Raw genomic sequence first — 17,130 nt, forward strand, 5'->3', positions numbered from 1 at the left:
TAAATTTACACTCCTCTGCTTCCATGCTCAGGTCCCGAATAAAACTGTAAATGTTACTTTATGCCTGGTGGTTTACCGCCAATCAGTTCGTCTTGATGTCAAGCTCCTCGTAACTCACAGCTTGAAACGCACATTTCGACCGATTGCGACTTACGGTGAGTTAGCAAATCGCACCGGGAATGTCGAACCCGGTCGAGCCCCTTCAACCGATTGGTGTTGGTAGACCTGTCAGGTCTACTATTTCATCGGTGACGTGTGCAGGACGATGCCTGCCAAGAGCAGAAGACATGATTGGTCACAGCGAAATAAGTTTCTTATATACGTTTTGCAATTGGCTGTTCCTCCCATCCGAAAAGTTTGTAAATACAAATGGCACGTGACAAGTAAATTGTTGACGGAAATAAAAATAAGGACGATAAGGACCATAAGGACAGTGTGTTGTCTGTGTTGTAAAGAGAGGGAAGAGAGGAGTTATTTGCGGATTTCAGCGTATTTTTGATAAAACTGGTAAAAGTGCCAATTTAAATCAGTTGTAGTTATACGCAGATTTGAATTTAAGTACTAGAGGCCCTGATTACCAAAGTAAAAATCAGCGAGGTGTAATCATATTGTCCTCTTTCAGCAGACAAGACTGAATCCATGAAATATTAAATAAAGACACTTAACGAAGAATACAGTTAATCTAGAGACGTGTTATACTCAGTATAACTAGTATAAATGCAAATTGTATATCTTTATCAGTAGGCCAAAGTCCAAGTGGTTAAATTCTTTCAATGCGTAGAATATTCCACGATTAATATACGGCTAATAATTTGAACGTTATACTTATGTGAAAATATACATTTATGGCCCAGATATTCCTGACCTAGTTCGATATGGAGTTCCTCAAGGCTCCATTCTTGGTCCATTACTTTTCGTTTTATATGCGAATGATGTACTGCATCTGACACAAGGCAGAACAGTTCGACGATGATACATCAATACCGAATATAGGAAAAGATAAATGAACTCCAAAAAGAACCTCAGAAAATACAGGCTTAGTAGAGCAATATTTTGAAACAAATAATTTATCTATCAATCCAACCAAAACACATTGCATTCTCTTCCAGGTGAATCAATGCAGGCAGGAAAGGAATTAAAAATCCTAATTCATTCATTCATTTTATATAGCATTCATGATTGCTACAACAGTAACACTTGAACAGGTCACATCATTAAATACATCATTCTTGAAATCCTTTTGCCCAAATGCGTAAAAGATTAGAATATGTCAAAAATAAATAATTACCCTTGACATGGTTAAAAGTACAATTAAAATATAACAAACACTATCAGAACCAGATAAATAATCAAATTAGATACAATACCATAATGTGTATATGTTAACCGTCTTTTAGTGCATACAATTTCACTTGTCACTTCACACTACATTACACACGAGTTTGATATACGAAGATGATAGATCTTAATAAGTTTTAATATATAAATTTCATTATTGAACAATGACAAACACACATTTTATATTGTTTTATAAATGGACACTTGATAGCAGGCAGTGCAATGGTTTAACATAATTATACACCTGAGGATGGCAGAATGATGCCGAAACATGTAGTGTGAAGTGACAAGTGAAATTGTATGCACTAAAAGACGGTAAATATATACACATTATGGATACGAATCAGTGCAGCAGGACGCTAAAATACAACATTAGATACAATACATAAATCAAAATGCAAGTTGATTTAAAAAATACCTGTCATACTAGTTTTGTTAACCTTATGAGTTTATCAAGAGAATTTTAAGAGTATTACCGTAAATCAAAATTCCTACATATGACCATGCCAATCACAGGTCACATTAAGATACAGAAGCAACCATCTGTTATCTATTTCAGTTGCTGAATAGAGGTTTTGCTGTGCTTACTTTTGTCCCCCTAAATTAAACTCGTACACTGTATAGAATGGATGATCTAGTGAATATACTTTTAACTTATGAGTTTGATTTGTTTCATTCTGGTCCGTCACAATAACAATTACAATTATAAATCACTCCGTCCAATGTGACTTGTAAGTTTTTTACTACATAAAAACTTAACACCCTCACATGTTTCGGTCTCTGTGGACCATCTTCAGAGGGCAAACATCACTACAAATAGGAAACCACCATCACATAATTTGTTTACACGTAAAGTACGTACACTTATATGCTACAATACATAGTACACAGAATAGAACATTTCACAAACACAGCAGTTTCCTGGGAATGTAAAGTTTTTAAAAAAATTGTATAAAATTCCTTGATGCTAATTAAAAGTTTTTTAGATTGTCAATAATTAAAATTCGTAAACCATGCAGGCTCGTGTTCGTCCTCCCATCGTCTCTCTTATATGGGGCAGATATTGTGCCACCTGGCTATCTTGATGTGGAGGTTCTTTATATCGTCCAGGGTTTGCTCGTGGCAGCCATGAGCAAACCCTGTATTATGGTTAGATTTATCCCCTTCTGGCATCTGGGATTGTTTTATGAGGACAGAGTGCAAAGGCATTTGTGAGACCAATATTTACACAGCAGGGTTAAAACAACTAGAAACATATAGAGATAGTTTTAGGAAACTGAAGATATTAACAGTATACTCAATATACTTTCAAGAAGCAATCTTATAAACATAAAAAAGTGTAACATATAACACAAGAAATAACAATGAATATCGTTGGTATGTACATAATTCAGAACTTTATAACAGTAAACCAACAGTAGCAGGTTGTTTCTTCAATAACAAATTGCCTAACAACATAAAAGACATAAGTAACAACAACCAGTTTTAAAAGGAATTGAAGGACTTGCTCATTAAGAGATGCTATTGTTCAATAGAAGATTATCCCAATGAAGAATTCCGTAATATTGGATATTGATAAACAGATATATAGAAATAAGCTATATTTCTAATAAGTTTATACCATAATCAGTAATGTATTTCAATAATAATAAATGGACATATCTTATATCAGTGTATTTTGATCTACAGGATAAAATAAAAATGAATGAATGAATGAAAGTGTTAATAATGCTGACTTTGATGGTTATGACAGCACTAGTGCATTTTATGTTAAATGTTTAAGGTACATGTAAGACTCAATAATCATCTTACATAGAAGACAAAGAAATTAATTTCTCAACAGTGAAGTGCAAGAGAAGTAGTGAGTTTTTATTTTTTGGTGGGGGGTTACAAAATTTAGTGCCATAAGAATATAATGTAGCCTTCTTAGAACCCTGTGGGTCTTCATGGCCTGTTTCAGGGATAGCTTTACCTTTACCTTCGTAGAAAATGGGCATTCATCCACGTTGATCAAGGATAGCAAATTTCAAATCCTCTCAGTATATTAGTACCTTCTAAAAAAATATGAAGCAAATGATGTTATGTGAATCCATTGTCTGCAGTTACAATTAAAGGTCAACTTAGTGTGTCAAATATAAATGTCAAGGTCAAAATTAATGTAATTATTTTGTTTGTTTCTGTGATGAGATGGCCAAAACAGTTTCTTGAGACTGCCCTTTGTTCACTTCAGAGAAGGTCATATTCTTTTATCATTTTCTTCATAAATGAAACATCCTCTTCTGAAGAGAACAGCATTCAGTGTTTCTATATACCTGCCACATCTGTTACTATATATGTCTACTTTTATTACTATCAGTAGCCTATTAATAATAAATTATAGAATAACCATTGGCACCTTCTAGTGTGATTCAATTTGAAATATTTATTGCATTTACATGTTTTGGTCAGATAATCATTTTCAGAAGGCATTTGATCATGTTGATCTTATGCCTTCTGAAGATGATCAGCTGACAAAAACATGTAAAGGCAATAAATATCTACAAATTGAATCACATTGGACGGTGTTAATAATTACTCTGTAGTTTCGTTTTCTAGTGTGACATACTGGAATGAATAGAGTTAAGCTTATTAATAAAAAATTAAATATTGTAATTATGTTATTCTATTTAAGGTTTACTTCTGTCCTGTTTTGTTCGAAATGTCAGTTTTGATTTGCATCTGGTGTCCTGTACTTAAATGACAGATAACCACCTTGGCAGGATTTTAAGAGAACTTCTGTGTTGTTCTTTGTCATATCTAAAAATGTCTCCAGTAAATTAATGTTGTTGTCATACACTAGTAACTAGTGTATTCCTTGTACAAAAGATTACCAGCCCCGTCCAGTATGATTGATAAATGTTTTTTCTCCTTTTAATCTTTCATCCTTGACATGTTTCAGTCTGAGAGACCATCTTCAGAAGGTGTGATCGATAAATGTTTTTTCTCCTTTTTAATCTTTCATCTTTGACATGTTTCGGTCTGAGAGACCGTCTTCAGAAGGTCTCTCCGGCCAAAACATGACGAGGATGAAAGATTAAAGAGGAGAAAAAACATTTATCAATCACACTGGATAGAGTTGATAGTCTTTTATACTACTGCAAGTGTGCTGGACCAGGATGAACCAAATCAAATTTAGTGTATTCCGTTCATTTACAGTGTGTCTGGGTAATTTAGCACTTTCCTAATTACTTATTCTGAAGTTAAATGAAAATGAGAAATATCCCCTTGTTTTAGACTTCATATATGAATTGTATGAGAATTATGGCTACAGGTGTCTTGTAAGACTACAAATTACTGACATGCTGAACCACTCTATTTTCTTTTTTCTTAAATGTGAACTGAGTACAGAAAATCTGGTCTGCATTTGGGCTCTTACATTGGAGTTCACATTCATGATCTACGTTAATTTCTTATATGTATGGAGTTGTATAGTGACTAGGCTATGGGCTGGATGACTGAGAACTTGTTTAAAGTTTAATTCCTGGCAAGAGCAAGAGATTTTTCTGCTTTCTGTAGTTTTAAGACTGGCCTTGAAGCTCATGTGGCATCCTGTCCAGTGGGTACTGAGCGATATTTCCCCATAGTGAAACTGGATGTGGCATGAAAATGATCACCCATCTCCATCTAATGCCAAAGCTAAGAATGCATGGAGCTATACCTCTATTTCCCCATCATTCTTATTGTGTGGTGCCTAATTTAACACATGGACAGTTAACCTTTACTTTAAATATGAAGCTAACCTTATGTAAAAATTATTGCATGAAGTTTTGTGTGAAAGTGATAAATGCTGAGGTTCCTAGAATATTGCTGCCATCTGTTTTATCGTCTGTTTGTAAATGATACAGTTTATTCTCTCCATTGTTAGGATAATCTTGCACATTGCAAATAGAATGTGTGAGGTTGTTTATTTTGTTTTTCTGCTTCAACCAATTCTGCTGTGATTTTATCAGTACTGGTACCTGAAGATTTGTATGTTTCCAAACTTTGAACAGCAATGTCAACTTCATTGAAACTAGAATCAGGTTCCATTTTGTATAAGTGATCTGTACATATATTAAATGTTATTTTAAACTATATTAACGTTTGGAATTATATCAGTTTGAAGGTGGTCCTCCTTAGGCTGGTTTTACCAGTCATGAACTTCATTGTGAATAGTCTGATTACTTGTATAAGCATAATAAATGATTGGGGTTTATTGCTAGCTACATGAATATTTGTGGCATGCACAGCCATTTTTGATTGTAAGGTAAAGTTGTCCTTGTGCTTAACTAATTAAGCACTGTGCCATGAGAGCATATGAGGGAGGGGCCTGTACAGAGCCACATATTCCTTACCTTGGCACTAGTTGAAGGTGGGTGGTCAGCTTCATGACCCTGCCGCTTTACCCGCAGAGAGAGAGCCCTTAATACCCCCTGGATTGGAGGCTGGGTGGGTCCCAGAACTGGCCTGAACAATGTGGAAGGAAGAAAAATCTTGCACCTACCAGGGCTTGGTCTCCAACCTGACAGCTCCCGATTTATGATTGTATTTTTTTTAATGAATTGCCCTGTTTAGCCTGTAAATATAATGCTGATACGAACGGAGCAAGACTTGCCTACCATATTTTTGTAGTCATTTAGGTTTGAATTTTACAGCATACCAATAATAATAAAGTAAAAATTAAAGTTGTCCCTGTGCTTAACTATTAAGCCCTATGCTGTAGTAAAAATTAAAGTTGTCCCTGTGCTTAACTATTAAGCCCTGTGCTGTGAAGGCATATGGTGGAGTGGATGTATAGATCCACAATTTCTTGTCCTTGGCACTAGCTGGAGGTGAGTGGTCAGCTTCATGCCCCAACTGTTTACCCCCACGATAAGAGCCCCAGTACCCATTTGGTAGGAGGTTGGGTGGACCCCAGAGCCTATCTGGCCAACATGGAGAAGAGAAAATTCTTTGCCCTACCAGGACTCAAACTCTGACCCCTTGGCCATCCAGCCTGTAGCCAGTCACAATACTGTCTACACTAACCTGCCTCCCTTGCTGGTAATAATGACCAAATTAATTACTACAAACATATTATGATTGACAGTTGATGGCCACAACTGTTTCAAAGCAAAATTTTTAAAGTAAACAGTATGTGTAAACATAGTGAGGTTGGATACAATAGTGTGAGAAATTTGCGTCATGTTGTGCAATGACATTTTGCTTATAGCTGGCTAGCTGGTGAAGCAGGTGTCAGTATTTAATGGAATCTGAAGATCTATTATTATGTTAATGTAATTACCATTGGATGGTATTCTCAGAAACATTATTTTGGATGTACATTTTTGTTTGCATTAATTTATTCTTCAATGAATCATTCAATAGATGTAAAATCTAATTTAATAGTGCAGAATGTTTTAAATTCATAATATTTATACTCTTTTAGGAATACCTGCAGGGTTTCTGATTATATTTTTTTCCCAAGTATCTATATATCATGGGCCTGTTTGAACTAAACCATGTTTTAATGAGATTTTTTGTAAATTATCAGGTAATTATTTACTCTCCAAACGAGATCTTCTCTTACTTTTTTATATGCTGCTGTGTTTAGTGAGGTTCCACAAGAAACAACATTTGCTGTTATTAGACAGTGCAGTGGACTGCTGAGAAACAAGTTGTGTTTCTTTTGGAGACCAATAAAAAGTTAACCTATGTCCTCCCTTTGATGAAAAGCCTTTTCATCCTGCTTATTATTAATATAGTTTTGTTTTGTGATCATACCTATGAAAGAATGGTACAATGCAAATAAGAAGAAGTTCATCAGTCATCATTGTTTGAGTAAAGTGAGTTAGAGTTATTCTGCTACTTCTGTCATTGAATTTGGGAACATGTCAGGAAGGTACTATTCTCAGCCAATTTGTGTTGTGTGCTCCATGAATGATGTAACACTTAATAGAAGTTAATGAATGTTGCCATAATGTGGAAACCCATTTGGATGGAGGGAAAGATGTTTTATATATTCTAATGTGGTAAAAAGTGTTATATTTCATTGTTCCTGGTACTCTGGAGAATAATAGGGAATAAATTGGAAGCAATCATTGCCAGTTCTGATGTATCATCCCATCATTAATGTGGTAGAACTAAAGAAAAATACTGAAAACTTGCCTTGACTCTGGCTCAAGGTAAGAGTGTAGTGGGAGGTTAGGTAATAAGACAGATAGACCTGTTGTATGTTTGCTGTCATTTGTTATAGAAATATATCAGTGTCATCAGCAGTTTGACCAATGAGGCTATACTCAGTATGTTTCATGTAACCTGCCTGAACTGCTGTAATCCTAATTGTGAGGGTGATAAATTATGATGGTGTAGAGCATGTAGCATGCATGGGAAAATGTGAAGAACTTCCAGAATTCTGTGTGAGAAATCATAAATGAAAATCCTACTTGGGAGACCTAGGTGAAAATATAAGCATCACATTACAATAAGGCCTTAGAATAACTTATTGAGTCCGCTCTCTCTGAAGCCAGGATCGTGGGTTCTTTGAGATTGTATGGTGAGCCTAACTCGAATTATAAATTGATAATAATACAATTTAGTGACCTATTTTTATTCATAATTTCCACTAGTATAGAACCCACTAAATTAAAGTCACCAGACATAACTTAAGAAGTTTTACACTGTTGCCATATTTGAGATTTTTAACATACATATATACAGTGGAGGCTCAATGTATTGTGGGTTGTTATATCTCAGCAGTGATCATGTCCACCAATACAATTACATATTTTACATGTTGGTTATGTGGTATAGTGGTCAGAGTTCCTGGCTACAGTGTTTCTCCTAACATTAACTGTTAACATTAAGTAGTTTGGTAAATTTCCTGATGTTTCATTACAGATTATAGGTTGCATTAAATTCTTTGGGGTCAACAATATACTGATATTTGTAACTGCATTATGTGCAGCAATGTGAAAGCAGAATATTACATTTTAATATCTAATCTAAGAAGTTTTAGTGACAAGATGTCATTTATTTCTGCAGCTCTGTTGTACGTGATGATTGCAGTATTATAATTGTACACAATAGTAGTAAACACACTGTATACAAATGTTGCTGATAAAGGGCAGACCAGCATGTTTACTTTATTTATTGGTATTGGTTTTGTTGTTGCGGGGGGGGTGATTTTTATTGTTGTTGTCAGCCTAAAATATAATGGTATGTAACAAGTTTAATACATCATGTGGTTTGTTCATATTCATCATTAAAATGATTCAGTACTTTACAGCAGTCTCTCACAAACCACAATGGTTATGAACTGTGATTTAACCAAGTTGCCTGTTCCATCCCTAGAAAAATAAGAATAAAAAGAGGGATAACTAAATATAAAAATAAATTAGACAAATTCTTGAAAACTGCCATAAAAATGAACCACAATGGCCATTTTGATGCTATAAAACCAGTTTTGGGTGTCATTACAGCCCTGCTCCCAGTAGATGTATATCTCATGGTGCAGCAGCCACCATGTTTTCTGCTTGTACACAGATTATAATCTATAGATGTGTAAAACCAAATACTATGGTTGCAAAAACTAAATATGAATAGAAAACCACAGATCATTAAAGTTCATGGTTGTCAAGAGGAATTGCTATATATTTTCTAAGTAACTCTACATGTCTGTGTTAGATTCTGTTTAATATATCTATTACATGCCTACAAATATGGCAGAATAAAAGTAATTTCATGTGTTCATTGCACTTTTCATATAAAGTGAGTGCAAACTGGAGAATGGATTTGTCCATTCATGTGTTTCATGTCCCACGCAAGTTGACAGATAGGAAGAAATCTGGTCTGTGATGCCTACACTAAAAGTTGCTGGTTGAATTTAATTTGGTTTGCAGTTTTATATGAGGGTGTTTGTAGGTGCTCTGTGATGAAATTGAACTTTTTGAGCTCCTCAGAGATGGCTTTTCATATAAGTATGTGACAAATTGTATACCCCATTAGGCTCTATAACTTTTTAAACTTTTTTGATATGGTATACATTAGCAAAATATGTAAGTTGATTTGCTTTAGTAAAGATATATTTGAATTTTGCAAGAAATTAACATCAGAATCTTGTACTGGGATATACATTTGTAAATAAGATTGTTGACCCTGAAGACAGGGGCAACCTCTTACTTGAAAACATTGTACTCATGTATGAGACTACATCCTGTCACAATCCAGAAGACTAAAATCTGAACAGTCACTACTGTGAAAACCTCAATATATTTGGGCACTCTGTATTTTGAATGAAGTACACCTTTTCTTTCTTATTTCACAGTATCCAGGCTTCAACTATATTAGATTTTCATCCATGATATGTATGTAATGGCCGTCTTGTAGTGCACTCAATTTCACATGTCACTTCACTACATGTTTCGGCAACATTGTGCCATCCTCAGGTACTTTATTTACGCTAAGCTATTGCATTGCTTGCCATCATGTGTCTTTCATAAAATTATTAAAATGTATATTCTTCATCAACTATAATAAAATTTGTATACACTAAAACGTTAAGATTATTCATCTTATACGTCTTAATTCAAACTCGCGTATTGTATGGTTCTTCCACTGTGGGAGTCGTTTTTCCTACATTTTTTGTATACTGTGTCTTGTGATGTGTCTCTCCTTTTTGGCTGCGAGCGTTGTAATGTTGGATGTGTGTGTGTCTTCGTATTGATTGGATTTTGCTGTTGTCTTCATTCATACATTGTTGTCTTGTACAGTGAGGTTCAGTGGTTCATAGTAAATGATTTTGTTGCAGAAAGCATGCCAGTTACAACTGGAAAATATGGTCCACTTGTTGGCGCAATAGATGAAGGAACAAGCAGCTCTAGATTTTTGGTAACAATTTCAGACTGTTCCCCATAATAATTATACTGATGACAAGAATTGTCAGGCATAGCTTTATGATTACAAAGGCTATTTATTGAATACACATGAGCTTCTCTATCTTAACAACTTTAGATGAATATCATTCTTATAATTATTGCTTAGTATCCATTATGCTTCTTGGCTTATGTGTACTTAATAATAAGAATACACTATGAGACTTTCTCATGCCTGCAAGGACTTGAAACTTTTGAAACACTGATTCATTTTGACTCATATGATGTTCAGTTTTGTTCTAGTTAAGCAGTGATAAGGAACACATGCTATCAAGGTGAAAGCATTAGTGAATCTTATTTCTAATATAGGATATTACATGAAAGCAGTAACATGAATAATGCTACAGAAGTGACAGAGATATGTAATACCATATTTTTTAACTTTCTAATATAAGTATTTTATTTTTAGTTGAAGAATGTAAAGTATCCTAGAAGACAATGGGAAAAATGTGTTAATAAAAGGAAATAAATTATAGTTACTGGCTTCGCTTATGAAGTTTGAAATATACACGTATGATAGGATTCTGTGAATAATATGGCTTTAAATTCATCCTTTCCTAAGAGTAACAAATACAACTAAGTCTTGATTTTTTGAGTTAATAGTAAAAGACAAAGCATGGTAAATATGGAACCAGAGATAATAGAAGAAAGTAGTAAATGCCACTTGTACACTTTAAAGAAGTCTATCTCAGCTTGCAGTTTCATCATCAGCTTTGCTTCAGTTTGTCAGTGATAATTGCCTGTTAGCTCTAAAGATTTATTGTAATGTTATGACTGACTTGTTCATTTTGCCTTGGGTAAGTAGTTTATCATCTTTTTTATAATCCAACTTACAGGCATAGTGGTAATGGATAAAATCACGTAGACTTGAAAATAAAAACTGCAATTCTTGTTGTCGTGAAAAATTTGACATTTACTGATGTCGGATAATCTAAAAGATGTACGCAGTGACTCTGTATGTTTCATATGCTTTATTTACATTGCTGTGCAACTCTGAAACTCTGAAATTGTGGTGTATTAAAAAACTATTTGTTTGTATTTTCTGCTTCTAATTGTCTATCAGCAGCCTCCTAAAGTATGGCCATGGGGCTTTGAATCACCTTGAGTGTGTGTGTGTGTGTGTGTGTGTGTGCATGCTTGCACACCTTACCCATCCCTCACCTCTGTTATATTCAGAATTCCATACACAGGGTGAATATCAGATTACCCACATGTTCGAGGACCACATTATTTGATGAGACCTATAGGTCATCCTCTTCATCTTCATCATATTCTACCATGTAAGTGACAAACTACGCATCTGTTCCTTACCTATGCCATATGGACAGTGACCAGAAAGGTGAAGAGACAGAAGTAATGGGAAGCATAATAATAATAATAATAATAATAATAATAATTTTATTTAACGTTCATCACAGTTACAAATTGTAACTCTCAAACAAGTCACATACATATACAACTTTTCCAGCCTAATTGGCCTCGTGCCCAATTGATTGATCGTCATCATATATCACATAACATAACATTCAATTACAATTAAAATCACACTCTTGGTATAATTAAAATATATTAGGTACAATCAAATTTATGACTACCTTTCATTATAAAAAACAAGGTCATCTTACTATATATATCTTAATTACCACCGTCATATTCTTAAACTTAAAACCTATTATATCAAAATAATCCACAAAAGATAAAATTCAATTTAGATAACGATTAAATAATTTTAAGACTTCCAGTCCCTTTATAGGCTGAATCATATTAAAACTTCATCTAATTACTAGTCATTTTATTTACACTTAAATCTATTTATCAAGGAGAATCTTATTCATTTAACTGTCTTTCTGAGAGGAACTCATGCAAATTATACAATGGGTGTTCCAGTAAATATCTTTTGAGTCTATGTAGGAATTCTCTATCTGCTTTTACCATTCTTAGTTCCAAAGGCAGTCTATTATAAAGCTTAATAGCCATATTTATAACACCCTTCTCATATGTTAAGGTATTATAACTTTGCATGTGAAGGTCTTCTTTCTTTCTTTCTTTCTTTCTTTCTCATGTCATACTTATGTAGGTTAGAGTTTTTTGTGGTGTAAATGTTATATTTCTCTAAAATATACAAAGATGTTATGTTAAAATTTTTAATTCTCAAAATATAGGTTCACATGATGTTCTTTTGTTACACCTTTCATTATTCAAAGAACCCTTTTTTGCAAAATCATAATTTTTTTACTTTCACTTTCTCCCCCCCCCAAAAAAACATCAAACCATAACTTATTTGAGATTGGAATTTAGCAAAGTACACATTCCTAAGGACATATGGGCTTACTTCTCCTTTCAAAGTTTTAATAATGTAATACACCTTACTGAGCTTTGTACAGACCAACTGAATATGAATGTTCCATTTTAATTTGTGGGTTAAATTAATACTAAGAAACCTAAACTGTGCTGTATAATTAATTATTATATTTTTAAAGGTAATTACTGGCCCAATGCTATCTTATAGTTCATTCATATGGAAATACATTGCTGTAGTCTTCTCATTATTTATTACCATATTATTCATTGAAAACCACGATTTGAGTTGCTTCGTTACCTTATCTATTTTGTCTTGAAGAATATTTTTGTTCTTTTCTATTACCAGTATACTGGTATCATCTGCAAATAGCACCACTTCCCCATTAGTTATATGGAAGGGTAGGTCATTTATGTAAATCAAAAACAAAAATGGGCCCAAGGTTGACCCTTGTGGAATCCCTACATTAGAAATAATATTGGATTGAACTGGCTTGGATAGGGACCAGTGGAGGGCACTCGTGAACATGGTAATGGACCTTCGGGTTACATAAAATTCTGAGAAATTCTTGAGTAGCTGCAGAATTGGGGGTTCCTCAAGAAGGGCTCAGCTCCATGAGTAAGTAAGTATATTCTGCAAAAATTGGAATAACTTACACAGTCTAATGAATTAAGGTGAACAGATGCAAGAATATATGTGTGAATGTATCTCAGATTCAATCTGATGTTGTCCTAGTAGAGTCAAACAATTTCCTGTTGAATGTAAAGAAAATATGTTCCATAGCAAGAAAACATTGTACTGAGATGATGTCTTAACACTGTGTCAACTTTTCTTTTTAACCAGGATTAAAGTTCAAAATAAGTTTCAAAGTCATTGTGCTGTACAACTGATATTATAATTTTTAATATGAAATTTGCAATATTAGCAGCACAGGGAAAATAATTTCATTTTGTGTATATTCAGTAGAAAGTTGCCTCCATGCTGTTGATGGGTCTCTCTCTCTCTATCTGTCTTTCTGACTGAGAGAAAGGCCCTTTTAAATTTTAACCACTGTGTTCTTTAGTTTTAACATATTTCTTTTATAGATATTTTCAGCACATACAAGAGAAGTGGTAGGATCTCACCAGATTGAAATAAAGAATACATATCCGCAAGAGGGTTGGGTGGAGCAGGATCCAAAGGAAGTTCTAACAGCTGTCAAAGAATGTATCAACAAAGCTGTGGAAATGCTCAAAGCTGATGATGTGGACCCATCAGATATAGTTGCTGTTGGAATTACAAATCAGAGAGAGACAACTGTTGTATGGGATGCAATAACAGGAGAGCCATTACATAATGCAATTGGTATTAAATTTGTTGCTATTAAAAGAACTTTTTTCCCATGATTACATGTACATAGTTCCATTCAGTTGAGTCAGCTTGAGCTTTTACTGTAAGGGCAGATTTACGGTTTATTAAGTTGAGGAAGTGGAAACACCATGATTTAATGATTTTTCAGCCTTAATCACGATCTTGTAAAGCCTGTTAGTGACATAAGTTGGACAGTAATTTTCCAGGTTCCAGTAGGTAATTTCAAAAAGGAGTTAAATTATACCTCATCATGAAACTATTAATTTATGATATGATGTTCTCAAAATGGTGGTTATGAAGAGCTCTGTCTTCTTGGATATAATGTCATGTAGTACATTGTAAGTCAGTCAACATTTCAGAGGAACTCTGCTCCTCTAAAACAGTTGTTCTCAACCTTTGTGAGACCATGGCCCGGTAAATTCTTTTTTTATAATACAAGGGCCCAGTTTAATTGATGCCAGGGCCCAGTGGTTGAGAAACACTGCTCTAAAATGTCAATTGACTTTCAGTGGACTACACAGCATTACATCCCAGAAGATATACATCTTGTGTATTAATTTAATTTGCCAAGAAATACCAACTTCCCTTGCTTTTATTCCAGTTTTGTGCTAAGGTGGTTTTGCATGGCCATTATAGTTCCTGCAGTAGTGTGTATTTTCATCCATTATATGTATACAGTGGCCGTCTTGTAGTGCACTCAGTTTCACCTGTCACTTCACAACATGTTTCGGCAACATAGTGCCATCATCAGGTGTCCCAATTACATCAATCTATTGCATTGCTTGCCCTCATATGTTTTCACAACACCATTTAAAAAGTATTTAAAAAGTCCGTATTTGTCAACTATGATAAATTTACACTCACTAAAACTTGTTAAGATAATTCATCTTATTTGTCTTAATTAAAACTTGCATGTGGTTCGTTCACTACGGGGTCGTTTTTCTTATTTTCAGTGTAAACCGCGTCTTGTGTTGTGTGTTCCCTTCTTAGCTGCTAGTGTTGTAATGTACATGTAATGTGTTGCCGAAACATGTTGTGAAGTGACAGGTGAAATTGAGTACACTACAAGACGGCCACCGTATACATATAATGGATGAAAATCAGTGCAACAGGACGCTAAAATATAACATTAACAGTGTGTATTTTGTCAACGAAGTTCACATGTGCTTTGTACTAACTTTTTTCTTTTTCATCACATGAAGAGGACTGAGCACATCTTAATACTGTAGCATGTAAATACATTTGATTAGTGTTAGTTGTCAGAAATATATAATCTACTTTTGTCAGTTACATTTACACAACTTATTCACACCAAGTAGTTGCTAGACAGAAGCGTGCTCAGACTAAAAGCACAGAGTGCCTTAGATTTTCTCCACCCATGCTGCTCCCTTTTCAGTCAGTTTTATTTTTAGAGTTGTGTGTTTTTATTCCACAGTGGATAACTGAACTGGCGTGTTTAAACACAATAATTCACTTTGTGTCTACATTTTGGTGATAGTGTAACTGTTCTTCCCTATATTGATGTGCAGGGCTGTTGCAGATTAATTGAATTGTATGTAGACTAAATAAGACTAAATAAGATACAAAAATGAAAGTAACATTGTTAGAAACAGTAACTCACAAAGTGTTGTTTCCACTTTAAAGGAGTTCAATGTGTGCTCCACAGGTTACTCTGGCCATGTCCAAACAGTATTCAAAATCATCCCATGCTTTGCATGTGGTACATCATCAGTAGATGCCACATCGTGATGAACAGTATTTTAAAGTTCTTGAAGATTTTGCAGCAGAGGTGGGACATAAACTTTATCTTTAATATAGCCCCAAAGGAATAAATCCCTTGGTTCCTCACTTTAACTTCCATCTATGGAGGACGTGAAAAGGAACATCTCATCCAGATTCTCAGGTTTCCTTTGAAGAAAACATACAGAGTCCCTGAAAAGGGCCATCTTCACCCCCCTCCCCCTATTCTCACTATTCAAATAGCCCCTTTGGTGAAACACTAAGTGTGCCCCTTAGAAGGGATGTTTTCCTACCCACCTTTCCCATGCACCTGGATTGGGCTCCTTTATCCCCTTACTTGGGTCTTGCGGCCATCATTCTTGCATACTTCTCATATAAGTGAGCCAATTCCTGGATCTATACACTTCAACCATGAAAATACAGGCAACATGCTCCTTCAAAACTCGGTGTCTGCTTACTATATTACATGGTGTCACAATCCAGAAGACCACATTTTGAACAACCACCACTGTTAGAACCTCACCCTATATTTGCCTGCTATTACTTATACTCTTTAGATGTTTCATGCTTGATAATTTGACCCACTTGTCCAGGTACTGAACAGTTTGTGTTGTTTTTCAGTTTGGCTGGACATGAGAACAGCATCGACAGTGGATGCAATGTTGAAAAATGTGCCTAACAAAAGTTTGAATTATTTGAAGCCTTTATGTGGATTGCCAATCAGCCCATACTTCAGTGCTCTGAAGTTGCGCTGGCTTATAGACAATGTTCCTGAAGTTCAACAGGCAATAGATGAGAAACATTGCTGCATTGGCACTGTAGACACATGGCTTATTTGGGTAATCATACTGTTAATTTTACAAAGCATGTACAATGAACTTATGGTCACCAAGTGTTTCATCTTGAGTTCTCATCCATCTGGCAATATTTCAAAGAATATTTACCAATTTTATAAAGTTTTTCAAGAACACATTTACAATGTATATGTGTTCACCTGCCAAATAATAGTTCTTCTAGCCACCACCAGCAGTGCTACCCTTCCCTCACACAGGTTCCATTACAGTAGAGCCAAGTTGAATTTGTGATCATGTTATACAGTATGTGTGTCTGAAATCTTTCACCTGTCAATCCACTATGTCATGTAGGAAGTCTCCTACACAAGAACTAAAGCAAAATCAAATCATTTTGACTTTGTGCTGGATTTCTATTAGAGTTCTTTTTCGTGCAACCAACAGATTTGTTTAATTAGCAAACCCCATTCTTCATATTGTAACGTGTTTCCGTTACTGAAGACGCCGTAGAGACGGTTAATTGGTTTATTTAACAATCTACAAGAAACGGCTACAATTAATTATCACACAGTTGCGGGGTTTCACACTTTATAACCCTAATCGCATTAATCTGTTAACACTGTTGCGGGGTTTCACACTTTATAACCCTATGCGCAAATCAGTTCACTCTGTGTTCAGTAGT

The 17,130-nt window shown here is 34.8% G+C and overlaps 1 protein-coding gene across 2 annotated transcripts in view; it reads left to right on the forward strand.

Annotated features, from left to right (window-relative positions):
• Window positions 1–262: 262 nt before the first annotated feature.
• The window catches only part of LOC111865194 (glycerol kinase 3), a 40,436-nt gene continuing 23,568 nt past the window's right edge, over window positions 263–17,130 (forward strand). Inside the window, exons 1-4 of one of the 2 annotated variants that reach the window (XM_023853028.2) lie at window positions 263–507; window positions 10,145–10,224; window positions 13,653–13,911; window positions 16,279–16,496. In XM_023853028.2, the coding sequence (XP_023708796.1) occupies window positions 10,150–10,224; window positions 13,653–13,911; window positions 16,279–16,496 (552 nt within the window). In that variant the 5' untranslated portion in view covers window positions 263–507; window positions 10,145–10,149. The remainder of the gene's footprint in view (window positions 508–10,144; window positions 10,225–13,652; window positions 13,912–16,278; window positions 16,497–17,130) is intronic. The other variant, XM_023853029.2, reaches the window with a different exon arrangement.

The sequence above is a fragment of the Cryptotermes secundus genome, unplaced genomic scaffold, assembly GCF_002891405.2.
Source record: "Cryptotermes secundus unplaced genomic scaffold, Csec_1.0 scaffold238, whole genome shotgun sequence".
Taxonomy (NCBI): domain Eukaryota; kingdom Metazoa; phylum Arthropoda; class Insecta; order Blattodea; family Kalotermitidae; genus Cryptotermes; species Cryptotermes secundus.